Here is an 18,602-nt window from a genome sequence, read left to right as displayed (position 1 = left end):
TTTCTATTTTTTGTAATTCACATTTGTGCTTACAGAATTCCTTCCTATTTTAGTCATTTTCTATTTAAGTAATTTTATTATTTTATTAGAGAACAGCTTTTGATATTGGTATAATTTTATATCATATTTATGGAACCAATTGCATTTTGGATGTGTGAAAGAAACAGTTTTCCTCAGCTGCTCAATGCAGTTTTAAGAATATAATGACTAGATTTAGTTACATAGCAGATTGTTGTAAATCCATTAATTTACATTCTTAACCATTTGCAGTTCAGAAAGCCTCTTGTAAAATTGATGATTATTTTGTCCCTTCTTACTGGAAAAATTCACACACAGACTGCAGAATATTTAAGGACCCCATGAAGGCCTGTTTTGTAAATGGGAAGGTACATATAATGCGTAAGTGTGTTGTAGGAAGGGGGACCCCTTCCAGGGACCAAGAGTGGGCTCTTGTCTAACACTTAGAAATGAATTGTCTGAAGAGACACGTGCTGACAAAGCAAGAGACTTTTTCGGGGGGGGGGGGGAGTGCCTGGGTGGAGAGCAGCAGGGTCAGGGAATCCAGGAGGACTGCTCTGCCGTGTGGCTCACAGTCTTGGGTTTTATGGTGATGGGGTTAGTTTCTGGGTTGTCTCCGGCCAGTCATTCTGACTCAGGGTCCTTCCTGGTGGCACATGCATCACTCAGCCAAGATGAATTCCATCAAGAAGGATTCTGGGAGGTTGGTAGGACATGTGGACTGGCGTCTCTTCTCTCCTTTTGACCTTTCCCGAATTCTTCCGGTTGGTGGTAGCTTGTTAGTTCCGTGTTCCTAACCAGAATCTCCTGTTGTGAGATAACTCATGCAAGTGGCTATTACCTTGCCTGGCCAGGGTGGGCGGTTTCTGTCAGTGCTTCCCCTAACAACTGTAAGGCACTATATAAGATAACAAATTGATATAAATACTAAGCAGGAAGCAGTTATATGGGTGCTTGGGACAGCATGTGGAACAGGGCATGGAACAGGACAGGCAGGCTTCATGGAGGTAATGGAATTTAAAGGGCTGATTAGGCGTTCAGAAGACAAAGCCTATTCCAAGCAGAGATGATAGCATGAGCAGATAGGTTAGAAAGCACGGGATCTGTTTGGATATCCATGAGTGTCCAGATCTCTGAGGATGGTGATTGTTTCTGATTCACCTTTGAGTTCTGCATTGTCCCCAACACACAATACCTTGCTTGTTATGTAAATTCAGCAAACACTTACTGAATTGAACTATGTTTCTTTACATACACTTTATCATGGTTCCTGAGACTACCTACCCTGTATCTTAACATGTATCTTTGCTCACAAATATATATTTTTCAGGGAAACAAGTTAAATCATGTAATTTCAATGACTTTGTGTATTAGTTGGCTTTAAAAAGAAATGTAAAACTTAAGTTTTATATTAGGAGAGAACAACTTTTGATATAAATTTTATATTTCTTAAATTGTATCTCTGGAAACAGTTGTTTTCTGGATTTGTGAAAGAAACATTTCTCCTTAGTTACTTCATTAGCTTTTTTTGGGAACAGTTAAATGGTCATTAAAGCATCAGATAAACTAATAGCAAGCCCAACCAAGTATACTTTTGTTTCAGTAAAAGCTAAGTGGAGTCTGTTCTGCTATGATAATATAATGAATAAATAATAGGTTAATATATAAGTAATAAATAAGAAATAAAGTTTAGAAGCTATTCTATTCTTCTTGAGAGATTTTTTTTCCCCTCCCCTTGGAAAGCAGTAAAATCTACGGAGAAGAGGCTGTGGAGGCTGGCATTTTCTTAAATTTTAGTTGTATAACAAACAAAATCCACCTAAAAATAAAACATGCACACATAGGCAAAAGATAGTAAACTTACTTTTTTGATTATTGACTTTTCTTTGCATGACTGCAAAACATTCCTTGTAACAATTTTGTTGGCTGGTTGGTTTTCTTGCTGTTATTCCCAACATTAGAGCAGTAGGTCCTATGTTGGTGAACTATTTATGCTATTTTAATTCATTAAAAGAAAAACTGCCTTATTTTCTCTCTTGTGTTTGTAATGTTATAATATGAGCTATTAATTTAACCACATATTTTATAAATTTTCTCATTCTAGTAATATGTAATGAGTGCCTGTTCTGTCAGGATATTATTTCATAGGTTCTGTAGAGACTATAAAGATGAACAAAATATTAATTCTTTGAGGCACTGCAGATTCAGGGGTTTTTGGTGGTAGGATAAAAATATCCTGATTAATGCACATTATTGTCTCTTTCAGAATTCCAGCTTTCATTTATGAGGTAGTTGTAGAGAAGTCAGTGGTAATGTAGAAGAGAATTTTACTCTTACCTGATTGGGGTTGAATACATGAGCCTCATTTTTCTTACTTAGCATTCAAATCCAGTCTGCTGAACACTTGGGCATTCCTTTTACTCTCAGGAACTCGACGTTTTGGGCTTTCCCTTCCTCTTTGGAGCTTGACTCAGGTCTTATCTTTATTGAATTACGGTAGAATTTTGAATCATTATTATGCTGATAACTAAAACAGAGTTTCAAGGGTTTCTTACCGTATTAAGTATCCAGAATTATATGTATATAGTTTTCAGAGTATTCAAAAGTATTTCAAGCATTCGAAACTATTTTATATATATATATATATATATATATATTTGCATACCCAATTTTCATTTTATTTAACCAGTATGCAAATAATGATCTGATCCTTCATTTTTACCAAACAGTCCAAAGGAGTTAGGTCTGGGTTTATTTTTATTTAAAACAGATTGTTATTTTAAAAGTGAGGTGTGGTAACATGTGTGGATACTTTTCAGATCTTTCATGTAAGAAAATCCTTCCACACATCTAGCCATATTCTTATGGTGCGAAGCTTACTATTTTGGAGACTAGTTTTAGGAAAGATTATATAGCTAGTAGAACCAAAGTAAGCAACTTCAAGCTGGAGTTATTTTTAATTTTTTCAAAGCTTTAGAAAGGACTTTTAAAGAAAATCGTTGATGATCATGCTAATAATAAGAATAGCTTTTATTTGATTCATTTCTATGTATCAGGCATGGTATTAAGCATTTAAAAAATTGTTTTACATATGTGAAAAATATTGTTGCCATTCTCATTTTAAAGTTGGGGAAACTGAGGATTAAGGAAGAAAAAGAATTTGCCCAAGTTTAATGCACTCGTAAGTAGCAGAGGTAGATCTGACTTCTCAAGGGCTGACAACTCTCAAGAGCCTGATCACAAGTCTCTACCTCTTTAGAGCCAGACAGGTTTATTGCTTTGGATCCTTTTGGTCTGGTAGCTTGTGTCTCTGTCCTTTATTTGCCTCTCATTTCATTTAGTACCATGAGTGAAATCAGGAAGATATCTAAAGAAGTCCTTGATAATCAATTGTAAAACGCATTATGTTTCAAGAACACACTTGAGATCTGTTCTTGTATATATACATAATCTAGTTCTAGTTGTATGTTATGGGCTCGTTGATTTATGTTTGCTGAAGTTGAGGGGCCTTATGACAAAGCACTTTCTTGCTCATATCATGACTGTTTTCTGACTTCCAGGTTTTAAATGCACAGAGAGCAGGATACAAAGCAGCCATAGTTCACAATGTTGATTCTGATGACCTCATTAGCATGGGATCCAACGACAGTAAGTACAGGTATCACTTTTCTTCTCTCCTGTTTGACCAATCATTCGAAACTAAAACTTACCAGAATTTCTTTTCTTTTCTTTTCTGTTTAAAAAGCAAAATTTCTTCTCCATCAGAAAGATAATTTCCAATTTATAATCCTCTTGGGATAATTTTGTTCACAATATAAGTGGAATTGACTTGTTCTTTTCTGAAGTTTGTCGTTGTTGCTGTTGTTTTTTAACCTATGTGTTTCATTTTATAGGATGTATTGCTATTTTGGTAAAAAACCAAAGGAAAGCCAAAGCTTTAAATAAAGATAAGCATATTGAGTTAAGGATGCCATAGGAGAATTTTTGTGATTTATTTAGAGATTCACAACGTTAAATTTTAGGATATGCAGAAATACTAAGTAGCTACTGTATTCTTATGGAATTTCAAAGCCACATACTTGTGCTCTCTTAATGCCAGTTGGTTATTATTACTCCCTTAACATATATTGGCATGCCTGTAGCTTTCCATTCAAAGTGGGAATGTCTTTCCTTATTCTTTACTGAATATTAGCTCGTAGGGAAAATGAGCCAATTTTAATGAAATAACTGGCTTTAATCAGACTGATTTTTAAGCTATATCCTTTCACTTAATTTAGTGAGAGTGTTAAAGGTGTCTTTTTATGTTAATGAGACTACTTTTGGACTCCACCAAAGGATGGGGCTGGTTGCTAGGAGAACTAACCAGGTGATTAGAAGGTTGGAACTTTCAGTCACACCCCCTGACCTCAGTGGCCAGTGGTTTAATCAGTCATGCCTATGTAATGAAGCCTCTGTAAAAACCTGAAAGGACAGGTTCAGAGAGCTTTTGGGTTGGTGGAAGCGTGGAGATGCTGGGAAAGTTGCACTCCTGGAGAGACCATGGAACCTCTGCACCCCTTCCCATACACCTTGCCCTATACATCTCTTTCATCTGGTTGTTCCTGAATTATATCCTTTTATAACAAACTGGTAATCTAGTAAATAAAATGTTTCTTTGAGTTCTGTGAGCTGCTCTCGCAAATTAATTGAACCCATGGAGTAAGGGTTGTTGGAACCTCCAGTCCATAGCTGGTGGGTGGGTCAGAAGCACAGGTAACAGCTTGGACTTGTGGCTGGTGTCTGAAGTGGGGGATGGGGATTCTTGTGAGACTGAACCCTCACCCTGTGGAATCTGATGCTATATGTCCAGGTAGACAATGTCAGAATTGAGATGAGTTGTTTGATGGTGTGGGAAGATCCACACACACATTGGCAATTGGGTTCAGAGCCCAGAATACACTAAATAAATACACTGCCAACATTCAGGATTAAATATTTTGTTTTTGTTTTCCTTTTAGTATATAACAATAATACCTCTTGTTATTAAGTTGAATTGAGTCATATATGCAAGAAAGAGTTTGCAGCAAAGAGCAGCCCTAAAGCTATGGACTGATATACTCCATTGGAGTGTATTTAGGACTTTAAATAACTGCATCCTCAGTAGGAAATATTTTGGATTCCTTGACCAAAAAAATCTTTTTATAACATGAGACAGTATTTTTTGTTGTTGTTGAGTTGAACTCTTTTCCTTCTTACCCCTAATTTAATCTGGGGCAAAATTACAATATATAAAAAGTAAAACTTAGCGATAAGTCCATTAGTTTCTTTATATTTTAAATTATTATTTTAATCTTCTAGCTGATTAAATCATAACTGTAGAATGCATGAAGTACCCTTAAGAGGTTCTAGCATTTCACAAAAGGTTTGATAACCACTGTTTAGGAATTAGAGGACTTGATGAAGGGATTTTACTTATCAAATAAACTAGTACTGTTTTACTACAGATTTGACACAGTTGTCTTCTCTTCCTTTAATCACCTCCCATAAAAAACAATTATTATCCTACACAGTACCTCTCAGGCTCGTCACTTTTGTGACCTGTATACATTACTGGCAAAACAGAAAGTGTACACACTCTGAAAATAGGCCTGAATTCAAATGTGAGCTCCTACTTGTTTTGAATGTATAATTTTGAGCAAGTTACCTACTCTTTGTGTGTTTTGCTGAAGGCCTGGGCCTAGGTTTTAGCAACCCTCAAGACCTTCTCAGGGGTTCTGGGTTGAATACAATGATTAGTATTTGTAAACTATTTACTCTTTTGACACGCTTTTAATAAAAAATTTGCAAGATGAAAGTGTCAGTTCCCCTTAACACCTGTTTTGTCTTTGTACTAAAACCTTTTTGTGATTATCATATCAGTTCCTAAGGAAAGTGTGCTAAATATTAGAAGTAGCACATGACCATATAATCCTGTTGTTGCTATGGAAATGTTCCAACTGAGTTATTATATTTCAAAGATTGTTCAGAATTTTGGTTCTTGACTTCATTGCTTGGATTACTTTCCATGACATTTTGCTCTGTCCTTGAGTGTGTATGTGTTTGAACATTCATATATCCAACATGTTGTAAAGATCTTTACCATTTTCATCTTTGCTGTTACTTGGTAGAGGAAAGGAAAGCACAGATTTATTAAAAGAAGCATGTATCTATCGCTCTTTTTTAGGCTTAGATCATAGCCACATGTGTTCCCCTAAGAGCAGAGGTTCTAATATCTGGACACAAAAGGAAGTTTTAAAGGCCTCTTGCCAACATTTCACACAGGAATGTATCTGTTTCTTATTTCAGCTGGGACATAGGATGGGTTAGCTCAGTGAGTCAATCACATTTGTCATCTTCAGGAGGCAGCAGCAGAATGTGGTGGGGAAGAATACAAGCTTCAAGACCAGGAAATGTGGGTTTATTCCAAGTTAGTTGATATATGAACTGACCTGTGCTGCTGGAAAAGTTACTAACCTTTCCAGGCCCTTTATTTTCATCTGTAAAAGTGTGAATAATTTTAATTTTTATTTGACCTGACGAAGTTTTGAAGATCATATGAAAGAAGGTATATGAGAAAACCCATGCCATAGCAGAGTGGAAGGAATCTACATTAGGAGTCTCAGCCTCAAGTTTGGGTCTAGGCTGTGCAAATTTCTAGCTGTATAAATAGGGCAAGTTACCAGTATGGGTTTGTTTCTTCTCCTTTTTTCCTTGCTTTCTGCCTTCAACAAATATTTTTTGACAGGCTACTCTGCATCAAGCAGTCTTTTAGGCATCATGACTACAGCAGGAAATGATACAGTTTTAAGGCTTTGCTCATACTTTTCATTGAGGTAGCAGAATGCAGTAGTTAAAGAGTATGGTTTCTGAGTATTGCCTTACAAGGTTTGAATCCCAGCTCCACCACTTACCAGCTATGTGACCTTGGGAACATTACCTAACATCTCTATGCCTCACTTTTCTGATATGTTAAATGGGGATGATAATAGTACTCAACTCACTGGTTTGTTGCTTATGACATACAAAACATCTAGAAGACTGCCTGGTTCTTAGTAATTATTTAATGGTTATTTAGCTGCTATTATTATTGCTGCCGTTATTATTATTGTTATTATTGCATTCTAGGGTGGAAGAGAGGAAATGAACAGATAATCAAAGAGGTATGGTATATGTCAAGTAGTGGTAAGTGCTATGAAGAAAAACATGCCAGCTTAAAGGGATTCATAGTGACAGGGATGAGAGGAGGATAGCTATTCTAGATAGGGTGATCAGAGAAGGTTGCTATGAGGCTTTGACATTTGAGCATAGGTCTAAAGTGAGAGGCTGAGCCATGCATATTTTTGGAGGAGGATATTCCGAGGAAAGGGAACGGCAGGCAAATGCAAATGCTCAAAGATAAAGCATACTTGGTGTTTTCAAGGTGTGGCAGAAAATCACAGTGGCTGGAGTAGAATGAACAAGGGAGAGAGAGAGTTGCAGGGGATGAAGTTGGAGAGGGAGCCAGGGACTAGATCATGTTGGGTCTTGTGGGACTTTGGGATTTGTTTTACATGGGTTTTAAGCAGAGGTGTGAGGTGATCTGACAGATTTTAAAGGATCACTTTGGTTGTTCTTTGGAGAATAGGCTGAAGGTGAGAGATGGGCAAGAGTGCCAACTGAGAGACCAGTTAGAACATCGGTGCAGCAGCCGGGCAAGAGGCGATGGCAGTTTGGAGTATTAGCGGTGACTGTGATGGGAAGTGATAGGATTATGGATATATTTTGAGGTTGATAGGGTTTGATATAAGGAATAAAAGAAGGGGAGGAGACAAGGAAAACTCCAAGATGTTTAACTTGAGAAACTAGGTGAATATTTAGTTACAGAGATGAGAAAGAGCAGAAGTAGAACTGATTAATGGAAAAGAGATATTGAGGATTCCGTTTGAGAAACATTAAGGTTGAAACATCTGCTAGGCAGTCAAATGGGAAAACTGAACCGGCAGTTGGACATGTGCGTCTGGAGAGGTTGGGGCTGGCTGCTTCAATTATAATCTGTCTGTGATACGATAATACTACTTGGCACGCATACTTCACAGAGTTGTTTTGTGGATCAGAATTAAGATTTCGTGTTTTTAAAGTATTTTGTGAACTAAAACATTTGGTTTTGTTTTCAGTAGATAAATGATGTTGCAGAGCCTCCAGGATGGCTGTTTATATTTGTGTACATCATTTCCCCCTTCTTAATCTTCTGACTAAAGTGAGGAGCTTTTAACATCTCATTAGATATCATAACTCAGGGAAGTTATGTTGCTTCCAATAATTCTAAGCCAGTAGTTACAAGCCAAAAATTCCTCCTCGAGTTTATCAGAGTATCTTCATGAAAGAGTAAAGCATTTTACAAAGGGTATACAATTCCAAGTTTTAATTATCAAATAAATTAAAATTTAAACTTATGTGAAAGAGAAAGATCTCTTAGCATGACAGAAAATATCTCCCTAAAATATATATGGTTATATAACAGTACCTCTGTAGCTATTAAAAATTATGAGGTAGATGTTTATTTATTGACATGACAGGATATCTGAGGTATACCATTGAGTGGAAAAAGCCTATACTTTTTCCCCATTATTAGATGATCCCATTAATACAAAAATTTAAATATTTATTGATCTTAGTAATATAAAGATAGTGATTAAGTGTTCCTCTGCTAACCACTTTCGTTCCTTCCCTCTTAGGGTTTATATGATATGGGCATGTGTGTATGGGTGTGTGTGAGAGAGAGACAGAAAGAGAGAGAACGTACGGAATGAATGATTTTATTTGCATATATCCAAACAATCTGAAAACGAAAAAAAAAAATGTACTAAGGATACCAAGATTTTAAAACTTTAAAACTTGTCTTTATAAGAATTAAAGAAAAATACGTTAGTGGTTGCCGAAGTTGTGGTGAGGGTTGACTATAAAGGGGCATGAGGGAATTTGGAGGGATGATAAAACATTTTTTTATCTTGATCGTGGTGGTGCTCACATAATTGTATGCATTTGTCGAAACTTAAAGAACTGTTTATATTGCTTCAAATGAAAGCCTTGTCTTTGGGTGGGAAGGATTATGGCTGTGTTCTGTTCTTCTTTACTTGTATCCACCCCCCCCTTTTAAATAAATAATTAATATACATTTTTTAAAGAAATGTAGAACAAAGTTGTTGCAAAAAATGTAACAAAAGCAGGCAAATGGACTTCCTCTAAAGCCAAATCTGTTAAAATAACTCGCAGTTAAAAATATGGCTGCTTTTTCTATAGGAAGAGTAAGATGATTTTTTTTATTTCTCGAGTACTGGGTAATTTTTGCAAAGTTCTTTTTTTGTTGGCATTTGATTTTAGTTTTTTTTTTACCATAGATGTAAAAGTAAACTTTCGTAGGACACGAATCAAAACACAATGCTTTATCATGAACTCCAGGCTTAGGAGGAAGTAGAAATTTACCCAGCTTCCCTATCCTGTGCCCTTTCGGAACTGTCAGCCCTTCACTCTGTAAAGCCTTAGATGTGTGGTGTCATTTTTCAGACTGTTGTAAAATGGTCTTTTCTTACATTCTTTGGCTTACACTTCTCGTGGGAATGGGTATGTAAACAAAAAGCTTTTTTCACTTTTTCATTTAGGAATTAAGTTATGAGTGGAAAAAACACTTTACATTTCTTCCTCTTCTTCCTTTTCTAATAGTTAATTATGTTTGTAGAGGAATAAATCAAATAAATCAAATGGAAATAATCAAAATAGGAGTTATATTTCAATCTCAGGACTATTGAGGTAGTGCGGTAATGTTATATGCAAAATGTTAGCTTTTGTTATTGTAAATGTAATAATGTTTCTCAGCCATTTTGATGATGGTATAAATGTGCAATCTGGAAAATCAACTAATAGATAATTCAAGTTGATTGTAATTATTTCCAGTTGTATTTGCTGTTATTATGAAGAAGGTTAAGTTGATTTTACACTAAGTATGGGCTTTGAAGAATAATTTTATTATTGTTTTATACAGTTGAGGTACTAAAGAAAATTGACATTCCATCTGTCTTTATTGGCGAATCATCAGCTAATTCCCTGAAAGATGAGTTCACGTATGAAAAAGGGTAAGTAATGGATATAAGAAATAATCATGTAGCTAAAAATTATTGTCTTTATTAGGGTAGAATTATATAAGATTAGTTGTAATCAAAGTTCTGTTTTAGAATGTACTCTATCGTGCTAAATTATATCTTCTTATGTCATGATTTTAAGACTTACTGTATTGTACTGTTTGTTCTGTGTAGGATTGCATATTGCAAATACATTTATGCTAGAGGGATTAAGCCACCCATGTTACTAAAAAGATAAAAAAACTTTCACTTTTATAGTTTAATCAAACTATTGGTATTTAGAAGCAATGTGATTTACTTTCTTTTTTTCGGCTGTGTTGGGTCTTAGCTGCAGCACGCAGGATCTTTCGTTGGGGCGTGTGGGCTCTGTAGTTGCGGCACGTGGCCTTATTTGCCCTGCAGCATGTGGGATCTTAGTTCCCCGACCAGGGATCAAACCCGCATCTGTCCCGTGCATTGGAAGGCAGATTGTTAACCACTGGACCATCAGGGAAGTCCCTGATTTACATTTATATGATACTTTTCATTAAGACATGTTTGTATTTTATTAAAAAGAAATGTTATTTTATAAACAAAGAATCCAAAACACAGTGTGTTAAGTGACTAACTTTTACAAACACAGAAAGTTTGTTTTCAAGTTTAAAAAGTTTGATTTGGAATTAGAAACTTCTTATGGAATATCTCCCCCAAATCTCATTACCATGGTAACAAATAGACTGAAACTAACTTAAGGCACAACTGTCTTATCTTATATAGAAATAGTGCAATTAAATTAACACTTCAGAGCTTCTTCCATGAAACAGCTCCCCAAAACATAGTGGACAGGAACAGCCTTTTGACTAAGAGGAACAATAACAACAGTATTAATAATAAAAGCAGTAGTATTTATTGAGGAATTAGCAAGTGCCAGGCACTCATGAAATGAGGCCTTTACATTTATAATTCTCACAACAACCCTCTAGAGGTTATTATTATCTCTTACTATCTACATTTGCCAAAAGAGGAAACTGGCACAATGAAATGGAATTCTAATTATTTAGGGGGGAAGAAATCCAGGAATATTTGAGTTTGGATATGAATAAAAGAAAGAGAGGGAAAGATTTTTTGTTTATGATTTTTGTCATTTTCCCTATACAGTTTTGATATTTAAAATACTGTTCACATATTCTGCGCTCAGAAAATTTTTATTAAGTTAGGGAATATAATTTTGGATGTTGTATTAAAAATAGTTAGGCAAGATGGTATTTTGTCAGCCATATTTATGTAGTTAATGGGAGGTGGAAAACTACTACTTGCTTTTACCTCAGTATTATTGCTTCATTTAGAAAAAGTCTGTATATTTTAATATGTATTTTAAAGAGTCTTTTTTTGTTTTTAATGGTAAAGTCATATCTTTTTACATTAAAAAAGTAATACATACCTGCTGGTAAAATGTGGAAAAATTCAGAAATATAAAGCATTTAAACAAAAGTCCCTATGATGCTATTCTCTAACAACAGCTACTGTTTTTTAAAAAGCTTTTAATTTTTTTTCTGCATGTTTGAATACTGACATTAATTAGGGATAATGTGCTCGTAAAATACTACCATACAATACTTAGTATTTTGTAACATACTTTATTTACTTAATATTAAGACCCTTCCCGTGTTAATGCAAGGCCACAAAATCCCTTATCCCAACTGTTGGGGACAGATGTAACATGGAATTTTAACATTTTCAGATTTTTAAGTTATGTAACATCCAAATAGGATTTGAGGCAGCATCCCATAATCACATTACATATATATCTGCAATAAATGTATGAGTATTTTATCATGTCAGTTAGGTTCAGGTTGACTAGCAAATGAATTGCAAACATTACTTTTTAAAGCTTTTTAGGTTTCAGAATTGTGCTTAAGGGATTGTGGACCTGTTCATACTGATTTGCCTCATCCATCTGCTGGCTGGCTGGCTGGTTGGTCTGCCTGCCTGCCTACCTGCCTACCTACCTACCCATTAATTTATTCTACTGTTTAAAAGTAGGGAGGTGAGTAGAATGAATCTGATCCTTCAGTTTCAGAATTATCAACTCATGGCCAATTTTGTTTGGACTGTCCGCTCTGAAGCGCCACCCGCCACTTTTCTTCCCCACACCGTGATTATTTTAAAGCAAGTACTATATATCCTATCATCTCAACTGTAAATCTCAGAATATATCACTAGAAGATAGGTTATATATAAAAAATATAATGATATTATCATTATTTTACCTTTTATTTTTAAAGTAAACATTAATTCAATATCAACCCATATTTCAGTCTTTAGATTTGTTTCTGAGCAAATCAGGGCATGTGATCACCCTATTTTTAATCCATACACTTGCCATGACTCTTTTTTTTTCTTAGTCATTTATTTATTGAAGCAACAGGGTCATTTGTCCTGTACAGTTTTTACCACAGTCCAAACTTTCCTGACTGCATCCTTGGTGTATTGCCTAGAGTATTCCTTTGTTATTTATTTTCCCTGTAAATTGCTCATGAGACCTAGAGGTTTGTTCAAATTCAAGTGTGCTTGGGGGGCCAGGAGGATAGGTGAGGCAAGAGTAATTTATGTGTGTTATTATGTATTTCCATCAGGAGACATAATATTTGGTTCTCTCTTTGCGAGGGCAGCAATCATTAATGATCATTGTCTAGATCCATTTAGCTCTTTAGGATTTGCAAGTAATCTAATTTTATAATTCCTTCTTCATTTATTAGCTGAAATACTTCTATAAAGAGGACTCACACCTTATCAATTATTTGATTACCTTGATGTACAGTCTGTTTAGGAAAGATAGGATAAACATTTGATTCTTTCCCTTTATTTACTGTTTTTAAAATGATTTGGTTTGCTAGCATCTTCCAAAGATGATTGAATATATATATTTAAAGTATTTTTTTTGAATTTTTGAATTTTATTTATTTTTTTATACAGCAGATTCTTATTAGTTATCCATTTTATACATATTAGTGTATATATGTCAATCCCCATCTCCCAATTCATGATGGGGGTTGGATAACAAAACAGACAAGGCAAGACCTCCTGTGTCAACAGAGGGGTTGGGAAATTAGAGATTACTGTTACTGTTAGATTATTATTGAAGTTAGAGTTTAGGCCTAACACCTGGTTTGAAAGTAACCTGGGAACTCATGCAAAGGAGAATGAGACACTATTTCCTAGGTTGCTTAGGACTCTGCTTCAATGATGGAGTCTTAGCTGCAGAGCACATGGAATGTACTATATTGAGGGGTGGACATGGAGGTAGTATGGGAAGATTCTTACTAAAAGCTGTTTAAATATCTCCTCCTTCAAGTACAGATTGATCTGGGGTTAGGACAGGGATGAGTCTGCAGCCTCAGCTGTGGGAACCTGGGCAGAGGGAATAGAAATAAAGCTGGGAGACTGATATTCTGTTGTAGTTCTCCACCCTGTATCATCGCCGTCACCACCTTCACCATTAGCAATTTGGTTAAGAAAACGCAGTAAACTATAAACTGTCTCGTTTATATAGCCTGCTATATCTCAAACCATTTTAGTTTACTGTCAAGATATACTGTGAAGATCTTTAAAGGGTCTGCAGTTGATAGACGGCTCTAAGTATCTTAAAAGCTCAGTGTCCGTATCTCTATCTATATATAGTTTAATCTGGCTTCTAAACCCTAACAGTGTTAATTTATAGCAGTTTGGTGGAAGTAGTTAGGGAGGTTGCAGAGGATCAGCATCTCATTGAAAGGCTCTTCTACTTAAAAGTGGCACCATTCGTTACTGTAACTCAGCCGTGGCCCTGGGGCAGTTTCAGAGGGTTTGTACCAAGAACAGGGACGTTGTTTACAGAGCTGGCCTCATGCTGGAAGAGATGGTATCAAATAGAGCAGCCCAGGCTTGCTTTTCTCTTTTTTATACTGATGATATATCAGTCACTTCAGTATTTTATATAAAGTTACAAAAATGCATATAAATCTTTTGTCATTCTGCTGGAAAGTGAAGTAAAAAGCTACTTTTAGCAATGTTAGCAGTTTTTGGAAAATATTTAAATTATTGGGGGAAATTCCTGGTATTTCGTTTTTTTGTTCTTCTTTTTGTTAAAGATTGATGGAGCTCTTTGGATGTGAATAAAATTGTTAATAGCATGAAGACTTAAAAATTGCTTGGGAATAGAAGTAATTTGTTTTCATGTTATTTTTCTTGAGTACTAGGGCATCCTAAGCATTTCTACATGGGGGAAGGAGTCAACTTGTTTTCATTTCCTTTTACATTGAGAAGTTTTGTTTTGCATTTAACCCTTGTGTTATGAAGTACCTGGAGTCACTACTTAAAAAACCAGCCAGCAGTGGGTAACGAAGTAGTGTTGCTAGCACCATACTAGTTGAGTTGCACAGGAATATTATGGAGAAATCAGTCGTCTCACTGACCATTTACAGACCCTTCCCTAGACTGAGGGTATTTTCTATTGCAGGATTTTGCTGCCATGTAAAATTTGCTCACGCAACACAGATAGTGTGCTTATTCTGTTCCGTTTCATTTCATGAGACCCGGTGAATTTTTATAATAGCAGTATTGTATGGTTAATAACCATATAACCGTATTAACCATGGTTAGTAACAGAGGAGAATAAATCCTGTGGTACTCTCTACCCCCGTGTCCCCGCACGCAACATACACATTTTTGTAGGTTTTTTTTTTTCATTCAAGCTGTGGAGAAGGTTGAGAAGAGAGAAGCTACAACTCCTGTGAATTCTGTTGCCGGTTCTTTCATTCCATATCTCACAGATGAATGTGGAGTACAGGGGTTATATCTGTTGTACTTGGTACAACAAGCTCATGTGACGCATAAAGGGAACGGGGAGTATATTTTCGTCAGTAGTGGCTCCAGAGATTTTTTTCATGGGAGGAACTGATGAACAGTGATTTGGTTGGGGAGGGGGTTCTTGCTGGCATGCTGCCCGAGGCACTGCCATTATTTAAATGCTGATTTTGCATGTAAAATATGCTAACTTTTACTCAGGTTACTAAATTCAGTAAAGACGTGTTTCCAGGATGGACACAGTAAGTATTGATTGGCTGATTTCCTCTACCCAGTCTAAAAGTTTCCTTTAATTATATAGGCAAATTATTTTGGCCGGTATGTAAACTTGACTTAACATTGGAAAAAGCATCCCTTAAATTATTAGAAATCATATGTTAGAAAATGAAATGTGTCTAGTGGATTGAATTGTAATGTCTAAATGCCTTTTTAAAATATTTTTGTTTTCAATTAATATCATAATTTGGCAACTTTTAATACTTCCCAACTATTAATTTTTCTTTTCTTCCAGGGGCCACATTATCTTAGTTCCAGAATTTAGCCTTCCTCTGGAATACTACTTAATCCCCTTCCTTATCATAGTGGGCATCTGTCTCATCTTGATAGTCATTTTCATGGTAGGTAAAATAATTTTAAATACTTTTTAAAAAATAGTATGAATGGCTCTAAAACACACTGTATAGAAGACTTACATAAAAGAGTACGTATTGTATGAGTCCATTTATATGACCGGTTCTGGAAAAGGCAAAGATAATCTGGGTAGAAAAAAAATCAAAACAGTGATTGCTTTGGGGGGCTAGAGAGGGATGGGGAATTTACTCAGAAGGGTATAAGGGAATTTCCTGGGGAGTGAGAGTCACGTTCTGTATCTTGAGAGACGTTTGGGTTGCGCAATGTCCGAATCACCAAATTCATACTTAAATTTTGTGCATTTCATTGTATGTAAATTTTACATAAAAAGAAAAAAAGAACTAATAAAAAAATGCTAAACTCTTAAGTAATGAGTTTATATGCTGAAGTATTTGAGGGGAGGTATACTGATATCTGCAGCTTACTTTGAAATGCATTGTAAAAAATTAAGAGAAAAAGATGTATTGATGAGTAGACAGTGGGATTCTCTTAGGGTTTATAGAAGAGATTTCTAGAGGCTACATGGTGTGTGATATCAAAACAAACTGAATGCAGAAGCAGATATGAGAATCCCTCTGTATTCTATTAAGATAGATATTAAAAGAGATTTACAAAGATATGAAACAATCCCATTATTGTCTCTAACCTTTTTATTTTTCATAAAGAGTATCTATATTAACATCCAGTGAGTTTATTATTGTATTGAATTCATAGATTAAAGATTAAACACTGTCTTTGAAATATTTAGTCTTCCTATGATGTTGTGGGCTTTCTTTTAATTTGTTTTGGTTTTTCATATACATCAGTTCAATAATTTTTTTCTGTAAACATTTTGCATGTATTTTGTTAGACCTTTTTGGAATTTCATTTTCTAATTGGTTATTACTAGGGTATAAGAACATTGTTGATTTTTTAAAATAAACTTTTAATTTTGGAATAGTGTTAAGATTTACAGAGAAATTGCAAAGAAGAGAGTTCCTGTACATTCCTTACCTAGTTGCCCCCATTGTTAACATTTTACTTTACCATGATACATTTGTCAAAACTAAGAAACTGACAGTGGTAACATTACTATTACTAAATTCCAGACTGGATAGATTTTACATTTTTCCATTAATGTTTTCTTTCTGTTCCAGGACCCAGTCCAGGTTACCACATTGTTTTAAATTATCATGTATTCCCAGTCTCCTGATCTCTGAACAGTTTCTTAATCTCTCCTTGTTTTTCATGACCTTGACAGCCTTGAAGAGTCTTGGCCAGGTATCCTGTAGAATGTCCCTTAATCTGATATTTTTCTTATGATTAGATTGGGTTGGTTTTAGGTTTTTAAAAAGAGTATCAGCAAAGTCAAGTGCCCTTCTCATCCTAACATGCCAGGGGGTACATGATATTTGCATGACATCACCGATGATGATAACCTTCATCCCTTGGTTTAGGTAATGTTTGCCAGGTTTTTCCACTCTAAAGTTAATATTTTTTCTCTTTCTCTATTCTATTTTTCCTTTGAAAGTGAGGCACTAAATATAGCCTGTCCTAAAAGTGGGGAGGGGCAGGAATTAAGCTCCACTTCCTGGGAGTAGGGAAGTATCTACATTTATTATTTAGAATTCTTTTGTAAGAAAGATTTGTCTCTTCTTGGCATTTATTTGTTCAGTCATTTATTTATATTAGTTTGTACCCTGTATATTTATTTTATACTTTGGGTAATAATCCAATACTACATTATTTTTGTTGTTTAAATTGTTTGAGCTTTGACGATTGGGAGCTCTGCAGGCTGGGTCTTGGGTCCCTTTGATTTGACCCATCCTTTTGTTTTGTAAGTACTTCTTTAGTGTTTGGTACTATAAGAAACTCCAGGCTCATTGTTTATTTTTCTGCCCCAGCCCTGGAATCAGATATTTCTCCAAGGAGCTCTGCTTTTTTTAATTGAAGAGTAGTATTTAGAGACCAACATTTGGACACCGGACATTATTGATTTTTATATATTAATCTTATCTCTGCAAACTTACTGAGTTCTCCTATTCTGTCATTTGAATTTGTTGATTCTCCTGGGTTTTCAGTGTAGAAGCAAGGATGGAAAGTTAGAACAACAAACAACAAGCAAAAAGTACCCTTGGCAAATTAAAAGTAAATACCCTTAAGCCAATAAAGATTAATGACTAAAAACTTAAAATGAACATCATAAAATACTGAATTATTAGAAGCCTTTCCATGAAAGTCAGGAACAAAAAACAAAGGATGCCTGTTGTACCTCCTATTTAACGTTGTGCTATATTTTCTGGTAAAACGAAAAAAATGGTATAAGAATTAGAGATAAACTAAATTTTTATTTGCCTTTTTTCTTTTAAAATAATGAATGGGTACTGCATTATATGTCTTTTTTTCTATCTGTTGTAATAATCATTGTTTTTTCTTTTACTCTATTGTTATGCTGGATTACATGAATTTGTTTTGTAAATTCTAAAAATCCTTGTATTTTGGGTATAAACTCTCTTTGATTATGATATATGAAGTTTGTCTTTGCATTTTGGGTTATTCAGATTTCTCTAATATGATCTGCCAGTTTTACACTTGGACATAGGTGCAAAAATCCTAAACAAAATATTAGCAATCTGAATGTCCAGGTAAGGGGAAAATTTTAGTTTTATGGGGCTAGAATAATCTTGACATCAAAACTAGACAATCCCTTGAGCACTGTTGGTAGGAATGTTAAATAGAGCAGTCACTATAGAAAACAGTACAGCAACTCTTCAAAAAAGTTAAACATAAATTTATCATATGATCCGACAATTCCACTTCTGGGTATATACCCAAAAGAATTGAAAGCAGGGAGTCAGATATTTGTATGCTTATGTTCATAACAGCATTATTTTCAATAAGCCAAAGGTAGAAGCAACCCAATTGTCCATTGATGGATGAGTAGATAAACAAAATGTGGCATATACATGCAATGGAATATTATTCAGCCTTAAAAAGGAAGGGAATTCTGACAGATGC

The 18,602-nt window shown here is 35.1% G+C and overlaps 1 protein-coding gene across 4 annotated transcripts in view; it reads left to right on the top strand.

Annotated features, from left to right (window-relative positions):
* RNF13 (ring finger protein 13) overlaps positions 1 to 18,602 on the top strand; it is a 137,961-nt gene that overhangs the window by 80,277 nt on the left and 39,082 nt on the right. For 3 of the 4 annotated variants that reach the window (XM_027092839.1, XM_027092841.1, XM_027092840.1), the window contains 3 exons: positions 3,579 to 3,666; positions 10,055 to 10,145; positions 15,487 to 15,592. In XM_027092839.1, the coding sequence (XP_026948640.1) occupies positions 3,579 to 3,666; positions 10,055 to 10,145; positions 15,487 to 15,592 (285 nt within the window). Of the gene's footprint in view, positions 1 to 3,578; positions 3,677 to 10,054; positions 10,146 to 15,486; positions 15,593 to 18,602 lie in introns of all 4 variants that reach the window. The other variant, XM_027092842.1, reaches the window with a different exon arrangement.

Source organism: Aethalodelphis obliquidens, unplaced genomic scaffold (assembly GCF_003676395.1).
Source record: "Aethalodelphis obliquidens isolate GAN/ISIS:26980383/991018 unplaced genomic scaffold, ASM367639v1 scaffold81, whole genome shotgun sequence".
NCBI classification, from domain to species: domain Eukaryota; kingdom Metazoa; phylum Chordata; class Mammalia; order Artiodactyla; family Delphinidae; genus Aethalodelphis; species Aethalodelphis obliquidens.
Note: the sequence above shows the minus strand (reverse complement) of the source record. Positions and strands in the feature narration are given on the sequence as shown.